At 46.4% G+C, this 20,478-nt stretch overlaps 1 protein-coding gene across 11 annotated transcripts in view; it reads left to right on the plus strand.

Annotated features, from left to right (window-relative positions):
- The window catches only part of PBLD (phenazine biosynthesis like protein domain containing), a 48,998-nt gene extending 35,799 nt beyond the window's left edge, over nucleotides 1–13,199 (plus strand). For 6 of the 11 annotated variants that reach the window (XM_054436693.2, XM_054436689.2, XM_063670555.1 and 3 more), the window contains 6 exons: nucleotides 3,576–3,685; nucleotides 3,772–3,801; nucleotides 6,827–6,915; nucleotides 7,185–7,363; nucleotides 10,452–10,514; nucleotides 11,571–13,199. In XM_054436693.2, the coding sequence (XP_054292668.1) occupies nucleotides 3,576–3,685; nucleotides 3,772–3,801; nucleotides 6,827–6,915; nucleotides 7,185–7,363; nucleotides 10,452–10,514; nucleotides 11,571–11,683 (584 nt within the window). In that variant the 3' untranslated portion in view covers nucleotides 11,684–13,199. The remainder of the gene's footprint in view (nucleotides 1–3,575; nucleotides 3,686–3,771; nucleotides 3,802–6,826; nucleotides 6,916–7,184; nucleotides 7,364–10,451; nucleotides 10,515–11,570) is intronic. The other 5 variants (XM_054436691.2, XM_063670554.1, XM_063670556.1 and 2 more) reach the window with 1 other exon arrangement.
- Nucleotides 13,200–20,478: the final 7,279 nt, after the last annotated feature.

Below are 20,478 nucleotides of genomic sequence, written 5' to 3' on the forward strand. Positions count from 1 at the left end.
CGGGATTACAGGCGCCCGCCACCACACCCAGCTAATTTTTGTATTTTTAATAGAGACGGGGTTTTACCGTGTTGGCCAGGCTGGTGTCAAACTCTTGGCCTCCAGTGATCCATCTGCATCGGCCTCCCAAAGTGCTGGGATTATAGGCGTGAGGCACCATGCTTGGCCTCATTTTAAACTGGAGATCTCTGGTCTTTGTGAAGCTTGCATGGGCAGAATTGTCATCTCATACGATATGAGATTGGAGACCAACAGGAATATTTCGCTCCAATTATTTCCGCTCACACATTGAAATTCATTTCACAATAAGAGATTCTTCAATAAACTTTTTTTTTTTTTTTTTGAGGTGGGTCCTGGCTCGGTTGTCCAGGCTGGAGTGCAGAGGCAGCATATCAGCTCACTGCAACCTCTGACTCCTGGGCTCAAGCCATCCTCCCACTTCAACCTCCGAAGTAGCTGAGACCACAGGTGCACACCACCACACCTGGCTAATTTTTGTATTTTTGGTAGAGACAGGGTTTTGCTATGTTGCCCAGGCTGGTCTCAAATTCCTGAGCTCAAATGATCTGCCCACCTTGGCCTCCCAAAGTGCTGGGATTACAGGCGTGAGCCACCACGCCCAGCCAATAAGAGCTTCTTTGCTCTGAATTTTAAAGATTCCTGGGCCCCCACTGTATACATTCACCTTAAGAGGAGTTGCAGCACCTTAATTCTGCCAGTTTCTACCTTAGCTGTATTTAGTTTAATGGACAAAGATCAGGGCCTTGTGGGGATGGGACAGAGAAGAGATTCCTGGGAAATGCCCTAAAACAGGAGATGGAAGCAGCCACAAACAAGCATAGATAGCAAACGGAAATGGAAACAGGGAAAGAAACAGGATGATAGGACAGAAGGTCACTGTGGGGGATGGGCAAAACCCCGTCTCTACTAAAAATACAAAAATTAGCTGAGCATGGTGGTGGGCGCCAGTAGTCCCAGCTACTCAGGAGGCTAAGGCAGGAGAATCGCTTGAACCTGGGAGGCCGTGGTTGCAGTGAGCCGAGATTGTGCCATTGCACTCCAGCCTGGGCGACAGAGCGAGACTCCGCCTCGAGGAAAAGAAAAAAAAGAAAGTAGGATTGAATAAAGGGAGAAATTGAACTGCAGAGTAGTAGCAACAAGGAAAGGCCTAGGCCAAATCCATGGGGAGCTCTAAAGCTGGACATTTTTTCAAGTAGTATAGTTCCAAGTAGAGGCAAAGATTCAGGCCTTTTTACCCTCTATGGACCAGTTCCCAAAGCCTGGAAAAAATGTATGACTTTGGGCAAGGTAGCTCTACTCAGCCAAAGGTAACTCCAAGAGAGTGACTCAGTTGAGAGCTGTTGGCCACCAGCACTCTGGGCAAGCAGGGTCAGGGCCAGGTGTAGGCAGAGCCAGCAAGGCCCCAGGTTGCAGCTGAGAGCAGGTGCCTCCTTACATTTTGTACCCTATGGTACTTCCTTGCCTCATGGAGTCCCAGTCCTGAGGCCATGGGTCGGACATAGAATATGGATCAGCACCCACCAGAGAAGGGGAACTTTGGGCTACAGGATAAGCATCTGTGGGATGAGCTAGAGCGAGAGGAGGAGCATCCCAGGCAGGGGCTAGCAAGTGCTAAGCCCCTGGGGCCTGTCTATATGATTGGCAGGAGATAGAGTTGAGAGGCCATATAATGTAATTCAATATACATTTTAAAAAGATGATTTTGGTATCTGTGGATAGGGGACATGTGCAAAGGCAAGCAAACATTCCGAAATGTTTAGGAATTGAGTCTTGAAAAATAGGGTTTACTGAAATTAAATTGAGTGTCTTTTTGTTTTTGTTTTTGTTTTTTTGAGATGGAGTTTTGCTCTTGTCACCCAGGCTGGAGAGTGCAATGGCAAGATCTTGGCTCACTGCAACCTCTGCCTCCTGTGTTTAAGTGATTCTCCTGCCTCAGCCTCCCAAGTAGCTGGGATTACAGGTGCCTGCCACCACGCCTGGCTAATTTTTGTATTTTTAGTAGAGATGGGGTTTTACCATGTTGGCCAGGCTGGTCTCAAACTCCTGACCGCCTCGGCCTCCCAAAGCAAGATTGAGTGTCTTTTGAAAACTGGACTCCACGTGGGTTGGTTTGATGCTGAGGTTTGGAATAATAACACCCTGGAACCCCCCATAGGGCAGTCTTAAGGTTAGATAAGATAAGGTATGAAAAAATGCTTTGTAAATAATGTCTTACACAAATTGTAATGAGAAAAATTAAGCTTTGTGCTTCCAAATGTCAATTTTATGCTCAATGAAAGTTAATAAACCAAAGTTCTTCACCTTTGACATGTGGTTTAAGTTTTACAGAAATATTAAGGCGGAGAAAAGAATTAGGTCACCATTCTTTGTTTTCACTAAAAATGTTATACACACTGATAAGTAGCCCAAGTTGTATCAGTAACATGGGATGCCAGCATTTGTGGTGCATTCTTTAAATTACATTGTTATGTAAAAAGTTTGGTTCATTTAGGATAAACCAAATTTATTTCGTATAAGACTGATATTTACAACTTAAATGTTTTGTTATTCCCTTGGCATATCTCAGACTAGAAGAGGTTATGACTCTATGGTTGTTGCTGCTGGATATTTTAAAATCTGTATTAGAAACATTATAGGCTGGGTGCAGTGGTTCACGCCTGTAATCCCAACACTTTGGGAGCCAAGGCGGGAGGATCGCTTCAGTCTAGAACTTAGAGACCAGCCTGAGCAACATAGTGAGACCCTGTCTTTACAAAATATTTAAAAATTATCCATGCATTATGGCTCATGCCTGTAGTCCCAGCTACTCGGGAGGCTGAGGTGGGAGGATTGCTTGAGCTCAGGAGGTCAAGGCTGCAGTGAGCCAGTCTCCAGCCTGGTCAGCAGAGTGAGACAGTTCCTCAAAGAAAAAGAAAACATTATAAATGGTAGGTTTAATGTATTAACCTCATTTTATGGATGAGGAAACTGAGATTTAAGGAGGCTGGCCAGGTGTGGTGGCTCACGCCTGTAATCCCAGCATTTTGGGAGGCCGAGGCGGGTGGATCACTTGAGGTCAGGAGTTTGAGACCAGCCTGACCAACATGATAAAACCTCGTCTCTACTAAAAATACAAAAATTAGCTGGATGTGGTGGTGCACACCTGTAATTCCAGCTCCTTGGGAGGCTGAGGTGGGAGAATCACTTGAATGTGGGAGGCAGAGGGTACAGTGAGCTGAGATCGTGCCACTGCACTCCAGCCTGGGTAACACAGTGAGACCCTGTCTCAAGAAAAAAAAAAGGAGGCTAAGTTAGTAAGGGCACAGTAAGCAGTAAAGAGCTGGGATCTGAAGCCTTGAAGTATGACACCACATCTGATCAGTTATGTTCTTGGTTCTCAAGTTAGAATCTAGTGAGAGTTTTCTCCATTCTAGACCCCAGCAACCCAAACCTCACTCCATCATAGAAAAGGATGACATTGCCAGAAAATCTAAGACAATGCAAAGGTGTTTGAAATGGACATGCGCATATATGACAAAGTTTATTTCCTATTTCTTGATTCCTATTTTGGCCAGAAAACATGACTAGCATGCTCACGTTTGTCACTCTGAGTGGAGAACTAAGGGCCAGACGAGCAGAGGATGGCATCATCCTGGACTTCCCTCTTTATCCAGCCCACCCCCAGGTCAGCTCTTTGTAATTATTGCCCTAAGGTGTGTACAACCGACAGCTCTGCTGTTTTATAATAATTTTTTTTTTCCCCCCATCTAGGACTTCCATGAAGTAGAGGACTTGATAAAGGTTGGTAAAAAGAATCAAACCTGAGCCTAGTTATTTGTTATTGTTTGCACACAAAAATTTGGTATCATTTGATCCACAAAGATAGGCATTCTACCAATATAAATGTTACAGTGTTTCAGGTTTGAATTTTAATATTCAGTCTATTTGGTGAGAAGGTTGACCAGTTTTCTTTGGCTCCTGATTGTCAGTGCTGGCCCCTGTGGTAGGATGGAGGGAAGAGACATGGTTATGTGACAGGCTGAAAGGCACAAAAGAACCAATGGAGGTGGTAAACAAGCGGGAGAATAGGATGTCTTAAGGAAATGTAAGTTTCTGGGAGGAGACCAGCCTTTAAGGAAATTAAGGGATGTTGAATTTCTGTGCTTCTCTAGCTAGAAGGAGAGGAATGGGCCCTGAGCATGGCTGTACAAGTTCAGGTGTGAAAGTTGGGAATTTCTGGCAGAAAGAGGTCATTCCATAAAATCCATACACACAAGGTGGAGGGAAAAAATGGAACCTTCCTGGCAGCTGTCAGTGTCCCCAGTTTCTGTAGTAAAGGATGGGACTGAGGTTGGGGAGGGCTGTGCTTTGATAGAGGAAACCAAGAAAGCATGGGTACCTTGCAGATAAGACAAGATATGGAACATGGGCTCCTCATGGGGTCCGTGTAGGCATGGGGCTTAATAATATTAATGATGATGAAACATTTTGAGAGTCTCTCTGTGTGCAGTGCCACAGGCTGAGCATTTCCCTTGCATTGTCCATTTAATTCTCAATGTTTCTCAGTGAGGTAGGCACTGCAGTTGTCCCACGAAGGTTCTGCAGGGCCAGAGCAGCCCTGGATGACCAGGGGCTTGGTGTGTAGAGAAGAGAGGGCCCAGGTCAGGACCAGGGCAAGGGCTGTCATGAGAAAAATGATTCTGTACCTTAGTCTATTGTGAGTACTAGTTGGGTATTTCTCAGTGAATTTTTAACTACAGCATTTGTAATCTCTAGTATTTGGCTTTATCTATGTTTTCAAAGAATATAAACAAATAAGCATGATGGATCCTGATTTTATACTCAGCCCCACCCATGGCTTGGGTTTTGGAGACAAGCCAAATTTAAAAACAGACTGCTTTAAACATACTGGTAAGAAAGTGGAAAAAAACTTATAATGGTAGACCTTGTTCATGGTAGAAAGAACTCAACTTAGCCTCAGGGTCAGCATTTATTAAATGGGATAACAAAGGGTTGTAAGTATTGCCATTTTGTGTTCTTCTCTAGAAACTGGCAGTAAGATTCCCAGCCAAGAAATTAAACTTTTTTTTTTTAATTTGAGATGGAGTTCGCTCTTGTTGCCCAGCCTGGAGTGCAATGGCGTGATCTCGGCTCACCACAACCTCCACCTCCTGGGTTCTAGCAATTCTCCTGCCTCAGCCTCACGAGTAGCTGAGATTACAGGCATGTGCCACCACACCTGGCTAATTTTGTATTTTTATTGGAGACGGGGTGTCTCCATGTTGGTCAGGCTGGTCTCGAACTCCTGAGCTCAGGTGATCCGCTCGCCTCGGCCTCCCAAAGAGCTGGGATTACAGGCGTGAGCCACCGCGCCCACCCCTAAACTTTTAAATCAATGTACGAACCCATGCAGGTAAGGGCCGGGTTCGAGAGACTAAGGCTCTGGAGAACAGATGGGATCTGGCTGTAGGAGTTCCCATTTCTTGAGGAAGTTACATTGGTCAGCCCATAGTCACAGAGGCAGAAAGCCCAAGTACCACCCAAGGCAGAAGGAATTCTGGATGTGGGAAGTGGAGTATCTTGGCCTCTAACAAGGATTAGAGAACCTGAAGCCACCTAGTGACTACCATACAACTACCATGTAATTACCATCTGCTGGGCCTGGCAGCTGGGGCTGGTGCCAAAGGATGACTTGGTGGTGTGGGAAGGGGTTGTCTCCTCATAATCCCCCTCAGTGCCCCAAGCCACCCTCAAACAAACATACAAACAAATGATGTTCCCGGATTTCAGCAAGATTATGTGCAGTCAGGTAGAGTGAACCAAGGTATCTTGAGAACATGTTATGTTATTGATCTGTCACATACAATCTGAGTGAAAGTAGTATGCTTGCCAAGCAGAGCAGCACAGGACGAGCCCTCTAGTCCCTCCTTCCAATCAAGCTGCTAGCCCTGAGTCCTTGCCATGTGGAACGTTCTAATTGCTGCTGCAGATACTCCACATATACGATTTTATTTAATCCTCACAGCTCTAAGAGGTGGACATGAGGCCCCCCCCCATCTCTAAAGATGATGGACAGTAGGGATTTAGAGCTTTTTCTCTGACCTTCTCAGACCTGGGTCAAGATATGTGTGTGTGTATATGTGTGTGTGTGTGTGTGTGTGTGTGTGTGAGAGAGAGAGAGATCTTTGGCCTTTCTAAGTCTCTTTCTCCTTCTCTGCGGGGAGAATACCTACTTGAAGGAGTTGTGCATTGAGGCACATAGTAGGCACTTGTGAGCAATGCCTATTATTTTTTCTTTTTTTGAGACCGAATCTCATTCTGTCTCTCAGGCTGGAGTGCAGTGGTGCGATCTTGGCCAAGTGATTCTTGGCTCACAAGTGATTCTTGGTTCACCAGGTTCAAGCGATTCTCTTGCCTCAGCCTCCTGAGTAGCTGGGATTACAGGAGTGCACCACCATGCCCGACTAATTTTTGTATTTTAGTAGAGATGGGGTTTTGCCGTGCTGGCCAGCCTGGTCTCGAGCTCCTGACCTCAGGTGATCCACCTACCTCAGCCTCCCAAAGTGCTGGGATTACAGGTGTGAGCCACTGCACCTGGCCACAATGCCTGTTTTGAGGCTCACAGAGGCCTCTTTGGTAGCCAGGAGACTGACCATCCTTGGGCAACACCTTTAGCTCTGAAACTGCACTAACACTCTTGGGGACTGGAGACGATGGGCATGCTTGGCTCACAGTGGATGCTTAATGAGAAGTCAATTCCCATTTCAGGGGATCAAGGACTTGGCCCAGGGCATGTCCCTGAGGAGTTTTTGGTCTGTCTCCACAGACTGCCATAGGCAACACACTAGTCCAGGACATCTGTTATTCTCCAGATACCCGAAAGCTCCTCATCCGCCTCAGTGACGTTTACGACAGGTAAGATATTTGGCTGCATCAGCACTTTGGGGAGGGCTGAGTACCCAGATTTATAGCTCTGCCTTAGTCTGGCTGTGCTGTGTCCAGTCAAACCATGATTTACGCAGCCAGAGTGTTTCTTTCCCCAATAGGAAGACATTCCCACTTGTTCTTCCTTCCCCTCCTGTTAAGCTGTTTGAGCAAGCTGCACCCTCGCCTGTTTTACACAGTCTGTGTGGTGAGTGGGCTGTGAAATGGGTTTGTCCTAATCCATCTTGTTTATGAACAAGGTCATTTCTGGAGAACCTGAAAGTGAACACGGAGAATCTGCTGCAAGTTGAAAACACAGGGAAGGTGAAAGGGCTTATTCTTACCCTTAAAGGAGAGCCTGGTGGGCAGACCCAAGCATTTGACTTTTACTCAAGATATTTTGCACCGTGGGTTGGTGTGGCTGAAGACCCAGTGACAGGTACTTTTTACTTGAGCCCAGGGGAGGGTTAAACAATGGAAGAGGAGGATCACAAATAGTTATTTAAGTGCACTTCCTGTGACCTTTCAGGTGGCTTGGGTTTTGAGCTGCCTTGTTCCTCTATCTTTCCCCATCCCTGCCATCCCTTCACTGAAGTCTTACATGAAAAACATAAAATAGAGCAGGCAGATAACAGGGTTAAACCTGAGTGTCAGACAGCCTAGGTTTACATTCCTAGCTTCCTAGCTCTTGACCTTGGGCAAGTGACTTGACTTTTAAAAGTCTCAGTTCCCTCCTCTATAAATTGTATATAATACCTCATAGGGCTATAAAAACACAATGCAAGTTAAGGGCTTACTACAGTGCCTGGCACATGGTAAGTGCCCAATAACTACTAGCTATTATATTGTATTATTATGTTTTTTGAGACATAGTTTCACTTCATCACCCAGGCTAGAACGGAGTGGCATGATCCCAGCTCACTGCAACCTCAGCCTCCCAGGTTCAAGCGATTCTCCTGCCTCGGCCTCCCTAGTAGCTGGAACTACAGGCGTCCGCCACTACACCTGGCTAATTTTTGTGTTTTTAGTGGAGACAGGGCTTCACCATGTTGGCCAGGATGGTCCCGAACTCCTGACCTCAAATGATCCCTCCTCAGCCTCCCAAAGTGCTGGGATTACAGGCATGAGCCACTGTGCCTAGCCAACTACTAGCTATTTTAATAATAACAACAAAACTAGCTCCTTGAGCCAATATTTCTAGATTGTCCGCCACCTGGGAGCAGAGGGATGAGTCAAAGATGGGCAGAAATGTCATGACTCCTACTCTCACCATCTTTGGGAACAGTGGGCTGCACTGCAAAGGACGAGAATGCTTGATGTGGGAGGATGGTGGGTGGGATGGTGAAGGGGCTACAGGAGGCTGGGCAGAGCCTTCAAGGCTCCTGTTCTGGTCAGATGGCAGGGCCTGGATGGCTCAGCCACTCTCTGAGGAACAAAACACGTGAATTCAAAACTCAGCAAACAAGCACTTTTAAGACTCAGGAAAATACCCAACAATATCCAAACAGTCCAGCTTCCCCATGGAGGAAAAGTTCCGAGCAGATTTGCACATGCACAGCTGCTTCACAAAGATTTTAATTGGCACAGAGTGCAAGTTTTTTTTTTTTTTTTTTTTCCCCCGTAATGCTTTTCTAGAGTATAAAGGCCTTTGGACTTTGATGACCAACATCTGAGTTTGCTTGGGACTGAAGGGTTTCTCAGGATACAGAACTTTCAGTGCTAAAACCAGAACAGTCTCAGGCAAACCAGGCAAGATGGTTGGTTGCCTTACTTGAACATCCCATAACACTTTTTTTTTTTTTTTTTGCCCAGGCTGGAGTGCAATGGCACGTTCTCAGCTCCCTGCAACCTCCATCTCCCGAGTTCAAGAGATTCTTCTGCCTCAGCCTTCCGAGTAGCTGGGATTACAGGCAACTGCCACCATGCCAGGCTAATTTTTTTGTATTTTAAGTAGAGACAGGGTTTTGCCATGTTGGCCAGGCTGGTCTTGAACTCCTAGCCTCAGGTGATCCACCTGCCTCGGCCTCCCAAAGTGCTGGGATTACAGGCATGGAGCCACCATGCCCGCCCCATAACACTTAATAGGTTTTCCCAAACAAGAGGCTTTTAACCTCCCCATCTTTTTCTTCACAAAATATTTTTCTGTCAGTTATTGCTGTATATTTTGTTATTTCATTTTAAAATCCAATATCTGATCTAAATCTAGAGTACAAACGTGAAAAAATGCCTCACTAAAAAAGAAGTTCTTTTGGCACCAAAAGCTCAGGAATGTTAGCTTGGTGGAAAATTTAGCCTTTTGGCCAGGTGCAGTGGCTCATGCCTGTAATCCCACCACTTTGGGAGACCGAGGTGGGAGGGTTGCATGAGGCCAGGAGTTTCAGACCAGCCTAAGCAACATAGGGAGACCCCGTCTCTACAAAAAAATTAAAAAATAATAGTTAAAAGAAAAGAAAATTTAGCCTTTTTTCAGAGTTTCCACCTTTCTTTGCATATGCACTCTGGGAAGAAGGAGATACTTTCCCTGGAAAGATGTAGAAAGACCTATGTAAGGCTGGGCGCGGTGGCTCATGCCTGTAATCCCAGCCCTTTGGGAGGCTGAAATGGGTGCATCACTTGAGGTCAGGAGTTCAAGACCAGCCTGGCCAACATAGTAAAACCCTGTCTCCACTAAAAATACAAAAATTAGCTGGGCCTGGTGGCTCATGCCTGTAATCCCAGCTACTCAGGAGGCTGAGGCAGGAGAATCACTTCAACCCGGGAGGCGGAGGTTGTAGTGAGCCGAGATTGTGCCACTGCACTCCAGCCTGGGCGACAGAGTGAGACTCCGCCTCAAAAAAAAAAAAAAAAAAAAAGAATTATGCAAAGACCTTGATTCTCCTACCAAGGGCTAACAATGAGCTGGTAGACAAGACAAGAATTAAAACCTGCAGTCTAATTCAGCCTTAGGAAACTGTAAGGACCAGTCACAGTGGCTCATACCTGTAATCCCAGCACTTTGGGAGGCTGAGGCAGGTGGATCTCTTGAGATCAGGAGTTCAAGACCAGGCTGGGCAACATGGTAAAACCCCATCTCTACAAAAAATACAAAAATTAGCCAGGCATGGTGACATGCACCTGTAGTTCCAGCTACTTGCGGGGGGCTGAGGTAGGAGGATGGCTTGAGAACGGGATGTTAAGACTGCAGTGAGCCATGATTGTGCCACTGCACTCCAGGCTGGACAACAGAGCAAGACTGTGTCTCAAAAAAATAAAAATTAAAATAAAATAAAATAAAAAGAAAAAAGGAAAGAAAAGAAACTGTAAGACACATTTGATACATAATTTGGCAGAGTTTATCCATAAATTCTATGTCTTCCTTTCTGTCTCCTTTCATAATTCTACACCTTGCTGTGGCCTGGCCAACATAATGATTTAGGTGATCTAGAGTTTAGTCAAATTGGATAATTGATTGTGATTGCTTAGAAATTTACCACAAAATCGCCTCTGTTTTCTTTGGGATTGTCTCCTAACTTTTCATTTCTTTTGAGGGTCTGCACACGCTGTTCTCAGCAGCTACTGGTCCCAGCATCTGGGGAAGAAAGAAATGCATGGTAGGACAGCTCTTTACCAATTTCTTTTTTATTTGCCTAATTCGAAGCTCGTGTTCCTTCTCATATGTACTATCCCCTTGAAAATGTAATAAAATGTTAGGGATCACCCTATGTGAAAATGAAAGTTTTTAAAATTCCTTCACCCTTAAAGATCCTCCACCCCAAACATCCTTCACCTCTGCCTCCCCCAACATACAGAGACTGTACAGACACAGAAAAAGTAACTGACCAATAAGTGTTTGTTGAATAAAATAGCTGTATAACTTTGGCCCAGAGAGGTTATTTGTAATGTGATGGGTTGAGACTGTATGATCACCAAGGTTCCTTACTGCTATTGCTAGTCACAGGATTGAATCAAACAAATTACTTTGGAACCAAGTCCCCTAGTGATTAATGTATTGCTTAGAGGCAGAGAAAAATGATGGCAGCCAATGGAGGCTGCACTGCCCTGATCATCCAAGGAGGAATCTGTGACCCTGATTTAGAGAGAGCAAGGTGGCTATTCATTTTCCTTGGCGAGTCTAATTATTCTCCTAAGTACTGAGCTCCCGGAAGGCTGAGGCTATGCCTCTTTTGTCTGCCTGGAACACGTGGTCGCTTGAATATGTTATGAGTGAATGAACTCCCTCTGTCCTATTCAGAGCTGAGAAGATGGGGGACTTCTCAGCAGGGCTGAGACCATCCTTCTTCATCTTAGAGTTACAGGCCTGCCTCTACTGTTTCAAACATCTTTGCTTACTCCTAGAGAGTGCTGGGGAAGAAGCGATGAGTGGGGTGTGTCTGGGAAATTACAGGAATTAGTAAAGGAGATGGCCCAGGAAAAGGCTCAGGAAAGGAGTATGTGGAGCTGTGTGTTTTGCAGATCAAATTGAGTTTGTGGCTGTCTCAGTCTGCAGGAGAATGGGGATGGGAGTGGGCAGTACCATAAACAGACGAAGGAATTTATTCTTGAAACTGATCTGGGAGGACTCGAAGATTTGTAATAAGTCTTTCACTATGCTTTGTTAATTTAAAAGGGTGAAAATACTCTTAATTTGACTTGTTTGTTTTCTTTAGCGTTTCAGTGTTCCCGCCGAGGAGGAGAGCTGGGAATTTCACTTCGTCCAGACGGAAGGGTTGACATTACAGGAAGTGCAGCTGTTGTTTTAGAGGGCACACTGACAGTCTAGAGGTGGTTATGCTGTGATGCTGCTGTCTCTAACCACCAAGTATTTTCTGCGTAAAAAGAAATGTAAGGGGCTGCCTTTAGCAAATGTGCATAGTAGTCTACTTAATCCTCATGTTAAAAATTGAAAAATGGGCCAGGTGCAGTGGCTCATGCCTGTAATCCTAGCACTTTGAGAGGCCAAGGTGGGCGGATCACCTGAGGTCAGGGGTTCGATACCAGCCTGGCCAACATGGTGAAACCTCATCTCTACTAAAATTACAAAAATTAGCTGGGTGTGGTGCCACATGCCTGTAATCCCAGCTACTTGGGAGGCTGAGGCAGGGAGAATCCCTTGAACCCAGGAGGCAGAAGTTGGAGTGAGCCGAGATCACACCACTGTACTCCAGCCTGGGCGACAGAGTGAGACTCCGTACACACACACACACACACACACACAAAATTGAAAAGTGAAGACATTTTAATGGAGATTTAATAATGCTTCCAGACTAATGCACTAATGGAGTTTTGGCTCCACTCATGAGTGTATTTGAAATCTAAGTAACCAGCTACAAAGAATAATGTCACTTCATTTGATTATGACTACCAATCAAGAGAAGGAGGAATACATTTCTGAGGAGTGAAACTAAACCATCTGAGCTTAAATGAGTACCTGATTTTGCAGCCATTAAAATGAGTCAATAACTATGTAGAAATATAGAAAAATATTTTATAATATGATACTAAGAAAGAGGACAGTAGGCCATAAAATGTTAGCAGTGTGATGCTGTGTCTATATAAATAAGCATGGGCCATTAAAAATAGCAAACTGAAAACAGTTCATGTGTGGGGGGCAAGATTAGAAGTCACTTTAATGTATCTAAGAAGTGATTTCCTTTATTGTTGTACTCAGGTACAAAGACTAAAAATCAGGACGAATCCAGAAAATTAAAACAAAAGAGTATGTATTAGCCTACTTCCTGTCGTCGTGAAATTAAACACTCAAAGTAATGTAATCTCAGCAGGGCGTGGCGGCTCATGCCTGTAATCCCAGCACTTTTGGCAGGACGAGGCAGGAGGATCGCTTGAGCCTAGGCGTTCGAGACCAGCCTGGGCAACACAGCGAGAACCTGTCTCTGTTAAAAAAAAAAAAAGGAATGTAATTTCAATCTTTTTCTTGATATATGGCTTGAGAATGATAATGTAAAAGGAATTCTTCTCTTACTTCAATAAAATGCGTTTTAACATAACTTTAAATTCAGTTAAATGTACAATATTGAATACCTATAGTTGACTTTGGGATGGAGACTTTTTCAAGTCATTAAGAGTGTTTAAGGTGATCTCATTGATGGTAGTTCTCAGCCATCTCAAAAACTGCAAGCTAATCAGTCAGACATTCTTTAATGACCCCAATTTTTTCACTTTAATTGCTACCATGTTTTCTATTTTTACTGATTTTTGCTAAAGCATGTAAGAGTGAATTTATTATAGCAGTAATCTTGTGTTTCTCCTGATGTGCAATAAATCAATAATTCACCAGCTTTAATGCCTTAACTTAATGAGTAACCAGTGCCCCACCGCCTCCCCCCGGACCTCACAACTGATCTCAACACACCCACGGGTCATGATACCAAGGGCGAGAATCACCAGAGGGTTTTCCCCCAATTTTGGATTTTCCTAACCTGAGACTGAATTATATGAATAAGTTTATATAAATGCACAGTTGAGAGGGCCCGAATTTTATCAGATCTGAATCTGATCTTTCAAATGTGTGCTAAATTGTTTTTTTTTTTTTTTTTTTTTTTTTTTTTTGAGACAGAGTCTTGCTCTGTCACTCAGGCTGGTGCCATCTTGGCTCACTGCAGCCTCCGCCTTCCAGGTTCAAATGATTCTCATGACACAGCCTCCAAAGTAGCTGGGATTACAGGTGCCCACCACCATGCCTGGCTAATTTTTGTATTTTTAGTAGAGATGGGATTTCACCATGTTGGCCAGGCTGGTCTCAAACTCCTGGCCTCAAGTGATCCACCCGCCGTGGCCTCCCAAAGTGCTGGGACTATAGGCGTGAGCCACTGTGCCCGGTGGTGCTATATTCTTAATAGATATTTTTGGGAAAGAAGTCTCTGACATAACTCTGGATTCCTTTTCGCATGAAAGTTGTTATTTGTAGCACCGGACTTGACTTTTCATCCTATATATATATATATTTTTTTTTTGAGACGGAGTCTCACTCTGTCGCCCAGGCTGGAGTGCAGTGGCACAATCTCGGCTCACTGCAAGCTCCGCCTCCCGGGTTCACGCCATTCTCCTGCCTCAGCCTCCCAAGTAGCTGGGACTACAGGTGCCCGCCACCACGCCCGGCTAATTTTTTGTATTTTTAGTAGAGACGGGGTTTCACCGTGCTAGCCAGGATGGTCTCGATCTCCTGACCTCGTGATCCGCCCGCCTTAGCCTCCCAAAGTTCTGGGATTACAGGCGTGAGCCACCGCACCTGGCCTCATCCTATATTTTCTTTTTTTTTTTTTAAACTTTATTTATAAAAGGTGGCAGGCTAGTTTGTCCTGTGGGCTGTGGTTTGCCACCCCTGCTAAAGCTTTTTTTCTTTTCTTTCTTTCTTTTTTTTTTTTTTACCCAAATGTGTTTTTAATTATAACATTAACAAAGATAAAGCAAAATCAGGGAAGTACAAAATAATTACATGCGAGTCTAACAAAATAAACATCATTTGTTCTTAGATTCTATGTACTTCCTCTAAACCTGCTGTTTTTCCAAATATTGGACCTTTTCCTCTTTACTAGTTTTCTTTTTTTTTTTTTTAATTAAGTATTTATTGATCATTCTTGGGTGTTTCTTGGAGAGGGGGATGTGGCAGGGTCATAGGATGATAGTGGAGAGAAGGTCAGGAGATAAACACATGAACAAAGGTCTCTGGTTTTCCTAGGCAGAGGTCCCTGCGGCCTTCTGCAGTGTTTGTGTCCCTGGGTACTTGAGATTAGGGAGTGGTGATGACTCTTAAAGAGCGTGCTGCCTTCAAGCATCTGTTTAACAAAGCACATCTTACACCGCCCTTAGTCCATTTAACCCTGAGTTGACACAGCACATGTTTCAGAGAGCACGGGGCTGGGGGAAAGGCCATAGATCAACAGCATCCCAAGGCAGAAGAATTTCTCCTAGTCAGAACAAAATGGAGTCTCCTATGCCCACCTCTTTCTACACAGACACAGCAACAATCTGATCTCTCCTTTCTTTTTCCCACACTTCCCCCCCTTCTTTTCAACAAAACCGCCATCATCCTCATGGCCTGCTCCTGATGGTCGCTGTCTCTTCGGAGCTGTTGGGTACACCTCCCAGACAGGGCGGCCAGGCAGAGGCGCTCCTCACCTCCCAGACGGGGCAGCCGGGCAGAGGCGCTCCTCGCCTCCCAGACGGGGCGCCCGGGCAGAGGCGCTCCTCACCTCCCAGACGGGGCGCCCGGGCAGAGGCGCTCCTCACCTCCCAGACGGGGCGCCCGGGCAGAGGCGCTCCTCACCTCCCAGACCTGGCGCCCGGGCAGAGGCGCTCCTCACCTCCCAGACGGGGCGGCCGGGCAGAGGCGCTCCTCACCTCCCAGACGGGGCGGCCGGGCAGAGGCGCTCCTCACCTCCCAGACGGGGCGGCCGGGCAGAGGCGCTCCTCACCTCCCAGACGGGGCGCCCGGGCAGAGGCGCTCCTCACCTCCCAGACGGGGCGGCCGGGCAGAGGCGCTCCTCACCTCCCAGACGGGGCGCCCGGGCAGAGGCGCTCCTCACCTCCCAGACGGGGCGGCCGGGCAGAGGCGCCCCTCACTTCTCCCGGATGGGGTGGCGGCCGGGCAGAGGCGCTCCTCACTTCCTTCCAGACGGGGTGGCCGGACAGAGACGCTCCTCACTTCCCAGACGGGGTGGCCGGGCAGAGGCGCTCCTCACTTCCCAGACGATGGGCAGCCGGGTAGAGGCGCTCCTTACTTCCTCCCAGACGGGGTGGCCGGGCAGAGGCGCTCCTCACCTCCCAGACAGGGCGGCCGGGCAGAGGCGCTCCTCACCTCCCAGACGGGGCGGCCGGGCAGAGACGCTCCTCACCTCCCAGACAGGGCGCCGGGCAGAGGCGCTCCTCACCTCCCAGACGGGGCGGCCGGGCAGAGGCGCTCCTCACCTCCCAGACGGGGCGCCCGGGCAGAGGCGCTCCTCACCTCCCAGACGGGGCGGCCGGGCAGAGGCGCTCCTCACCTCCCAGACGGGGCGGCCGGGCAGAGGCGCTCCTCACCTCCCAGACGGGGCGGCCGGGCAGAGGCGCTCCTCACCTCCCAGACGGGGCGGCCGGGCAGAGGCGCTCCTCACCTCCCAGACGGGGCGGCCGGGCAGAGGCGCTCCTCACTTCCCAGACGGGGCGGCCGGGCAGAGTCGCTCCTCGCTTCCCAGATGGGGTGGCAGCCGGGCAGAGGCGCTCCTCTCTTCCTCCCAGACGGAGTGGCGGCCAGGCAGCTCATCCTATATTTTCAAACCACATATTCACTTGTGTGATTTTTGTTTGAAATTGTCCAATAGATAGTTAAGTCCGAATAGTCAGAATACTGATTATGTTTTTTTTTTTCCATACATAGGCTGTTTATGTAAGAACACTGATTATGTTTACTGTGTTTCCTCAGCCTGCTGAAAATGGACTCAGGGGCTGCAGTGCACATGTGTGTGGGAAGTAGCCACCAGGGAAGCAGGGACCGGGACAGGACAAGCACACCTGAATAGATAAAGTTATAAAGATAAACATTATCTTTATATAAATATGCCTACATTTATATAAAAATAAACATATTTAAACACTAAGGCCAGGCACGGTGGCTCATGCCTGTAATCCTAGCATTTTGGGAGGCCAAGGTGGGTGGATCACTTGAGGTCAGGAGTTCGAGACCAGCCTGGCTAACATGGTGAAACCCCGTCTCTATTAAAAATACAAAAATTAGCTGGGTGTGGTGGCAGGTGCCTGTAATCCCAGCTACTCAGGAGGCTGAGGCAGGAGAATCACTTGAACCCAGGAGGCAGAAGTTTCAGTGAGCCGAGATCGCACCCTGCACTCCAGCCTGGGAGACAGAACGAGACTGTCTAAAAATAAATAAATAAACAGTAAAATCACATTTGGTCTTGACTTGTGCATGTGTAGTCAAATTCTACTAAATTAAATACAGTATGATGGGATTTTAATTCACCAAGTGGGGAAGCTTGTCATGTCTTGATGACATCTACAATTTAAGTCAATTTTGCCATTTTGCTGACTCTTCTTATTTTGGCTTCTTAGTCACTATGCAGCTTTTTAATGTTTGTTTATTTCTTTGTTTTTAAGAGAAAAGGTCTTGCTCTTTTGCCCTTGCTTGTTGCCCAGGCTGGAGTGCAGTGGGGTGATCATAGCTCATCGCAGCCTCAAACTCCTGGGCTCAAGTGATCCTCCCACCCCAGCCTCCTGAGTAGCTAGGACTACAGGCATGTGCCTCCATGCCCAGCTAATTTTTGAATTTTTTTGTAGAGACAGGGTCCTGTTATGTTGCCCAGTCTGGTCTTGAACTCTTGGCTTCAAGTGATCCTCCTGCCTTGGCCTCCCAAATCATTGGCATTACAGGCATGAGCCACTGTGCCTGGCCAGCTTTTTATGTTTTTATACAAATATAAAAAGTGACATCTCTGGGTAGCAAGAGCAAAGAGCCTCTAGGATATATGCTGTACAGTGAGTTATCTGCTGAAATGAGCAGGGCAGGTTTGAGAGCCCTACTTCCAGATAGGTTTGTTCCTGCCTCTTCCACCTCTGCCCACCTCTTGCCTACCTGATCTTAACTGAGAATGGCCAGAGGTGAATGCAGAGGGACCTGTGTTTCTGCTTGTATTAGTCCATTTTCACGCTGCTGATAAAGACATACCTGAGACTAGGTAATTTATAAAGAAAAAGAGTTTAGTGGACTCACAGTTTCACATGGCTGGGGAGGCCTCATGATCATGGCGAAGGTGAAAGACATGTCTTACGTGGTGGCAGACAAGACAGAATGAGAGCCAAGCAAAAGGGGGAAACCCCTTATAAAACCAGCAGATCTTGTGAGACTTATTCAATACCACAAGAACAGTATGGGGGAAACTGCCCTCATCGTTCAATTATTTCCCACCACCAGGTTCCTCCTATGACATGTGGGAATTATGGGAGCTACAATTCAAGATGAGATTTGGGTGGGGACACAGACAAACCATATCATTCCCTTCTTGGTCCCTCCCAAATCTCATGTTCTCAATCATGCCTTCCCAACAGTCTCCCAAAGTCTTAACTCATTTCAGCATTAACTCAAAAGTCCACAGTCCAAAGTCTCATCTGAGACAAGTCAAGTCCCTTCCACCTATGAGCCTGTAAAATCAAAAGCAAGTTAGTTACTTCCTACATACAATGGGGGTGCAGGCATTGGGTAAATACAACTGTTCCAAATGGGAGAAATTGGCCCAAACAAAGTGGTTACATACAGGCCCCAGGCAAATCTGAAATCCACTGGGGCAGTTAAATCTTAAAGCTCCAAAATGATCTCTTTTGACTCCATGTCTCAATCCAGGCCATGCTGATGCAACAGATGGGCTTCCATAGCCTTGGGCAGCTCTACCCCTGTGGCTTTGCAAGATATAGCCCCCCTCATGGCTGCTTTCACAGGCTGATGTTGAGTGTCTGTGGATTTTCCAGGTGCATGGTGCAAGCTGTTGCTTGATCTACCATTATGGGGTCTGGAGGACAGTGGCCCTCCTCTCATAGCTCCACTAGGGAGTGCCCCAGTGGGGACTCTGTGTGGGGGCTTGCACCCCACATTTCCCTTCTGCACTGCCTTAGCAGAGGTTCTCCATGAGGGCTACATCCCTGCAGCACACTTCTGCCTGGACAACCAGGCATTTCCATACATCCTCTGAAATCTAGGCAGAGGTTCCCAAACCTCAGTTCTTGACTTCTGTGCTCCTGCAGGCTCAACACCATGTGGAAGCTGCCAAGGCTTAGGGCTTGCACACTCTGAAGCAATGGCCTGAGTTATACTTTGGCCCCTTTTAGCCATGGCTAGAGCAGCTGGGATGCAGGGCACCAAGTCCCTAGGCTGCACACAGCAGGAGGGTCCTGGACCTGGCCCACAAAACCATTTTTTTTTTCTAGGCCTTTGGGCTTATAGTGGGAGGGGCTGCCACAAAGATCTCTGGCATGACGTGGAGGCATTTTTCCCATTGTGTTGGTGATAAACATTTGTCTACTTGTTATTTATGCACATTTCTGCAGCTGGCTTGAATTTCTCCTCAGAAAATGGGTTTTTCTTTTCTATCGCATCCTTAGACTGCAAATTTTTTGAACTTTTATGCTTTGTTTCCCTTTTAAAACTGAATGCTTTTAACAGCACCCAAGTCACATCTTGAATGCTTTGCTGCTTAGAAATTTTTTTGGCCAGATACTCTAAATCAACTCCTTCAAGTTAAAAGTTCCATAGATCTCTAGGGCAGGGGCAAAATGCTGCCAGTCTCTTTGATAAAATATAGCAAGAGTCACCTTTACTCCAGTTCCCAACAAGTTCCTCATCCCCATCTGAGACCACCTCAGCCTGGATTTCATTGTCCATATCATTATCAGCATTTTGGTCAAAGCTGTTCAACAAGTCTCTAGGAAGTTCCAAACTTTCCACATTTTCCTATCTTCTTGTGAGCCCTCCAAACTGTTCCAACCTCTGCCTGTTACCCAGTTTCAAAGTTGCTTCCACATTATTGGGTATCTACAGCAGTGCCCCACTCCCAGTACCAATTTACTGTATTAGTCCATTTTCATGCTGCTGTTAAAGGCGTACCTGAGACTGGATAATTTATAAAGAAAAAGAGGTTTAATGGACTCACAGTTCCACATGGCTGGGGAGGCCTCACAATTATGGCAGAAGGTGAAAGGCATGTCTTACATGGTGGCAGGAAAGAATGAATGAGAGCCAAGCAAAAGGAGAAACCCCTTATAAAACCAGCAGATCTCATGAGACTTATTCACTATCATGAGAACAGTATGGGGGAAACTGCCCCCATGATTCAATTATCTCCCACCAGGTCCCTCACACAAGTTGTGGGAATTATGGGAGCTACAATTCAAGATGAGATTTGGGTGGGGACACAGCCAAACCATATCACTGCTTTCAAGTTTAATGTTGCTATTGGTTGAAAATAGTGCTCCCAGTAAAGTTGGCATCCAATCTCTGGTGTATTGAATTAGACTAGGTTATGCTAAAGTACAAAATATCTACAAAATCATAGTGGCTTAAAATAACAAACATTTTATTTGACCTCAGTGTCTAGTACAGGCCAGGAGGGGTACTGTTTCTTGTGATCATGCAGTGGCTCAGGCTGATTTTTCATTCTGCCATCTCAACATGTGGTCTCTGTAGTTGTGGCAGCAGGAGGAAAGAGTGTATGGAGACCTTCCTGTGCTTTGGCTCAGAAGTGATAGGTGTCAATTCTGTTCACAGTCTTTGGCCAGAACTGGTCACATATCTCCATCTAACAGCCAAAGAGCTGAGAAATGTGAGAGCTCATGGATATATTCTGTGTACAGTAAATATAATTGCTATGCCTGGGGAAGGTTTTCAGGCCACTCAGATGGTTCCCTCTAGGATGACATTACATGGGTAAACTTATCACAGCCCAGGGGATTAGGGGTACAGTCTCAAAAGCCTATTATGTAAGTGCACCAAGAGTAAATCTATCTTTCAGGGGCAGACTCACATTAACCTAGCACATAGAGACTGAAATATAAAGCCAGAACACCAATTTGTTATTT

Source organism: Pongo pygmaeus, chromosome 8 (assembly GCF_028885625.2).
Source record: "Pongo pygmaeus isolate AG05252 chromosome 8, NHGRI_mPonPyg2-v2.0_pri, whole genome shotgun sequence".
NCBI lineage: Eukaryota > Metazoa > Chordata > Mammalia > Primates > Hominidae > Pongo > Pongo pygmaeus.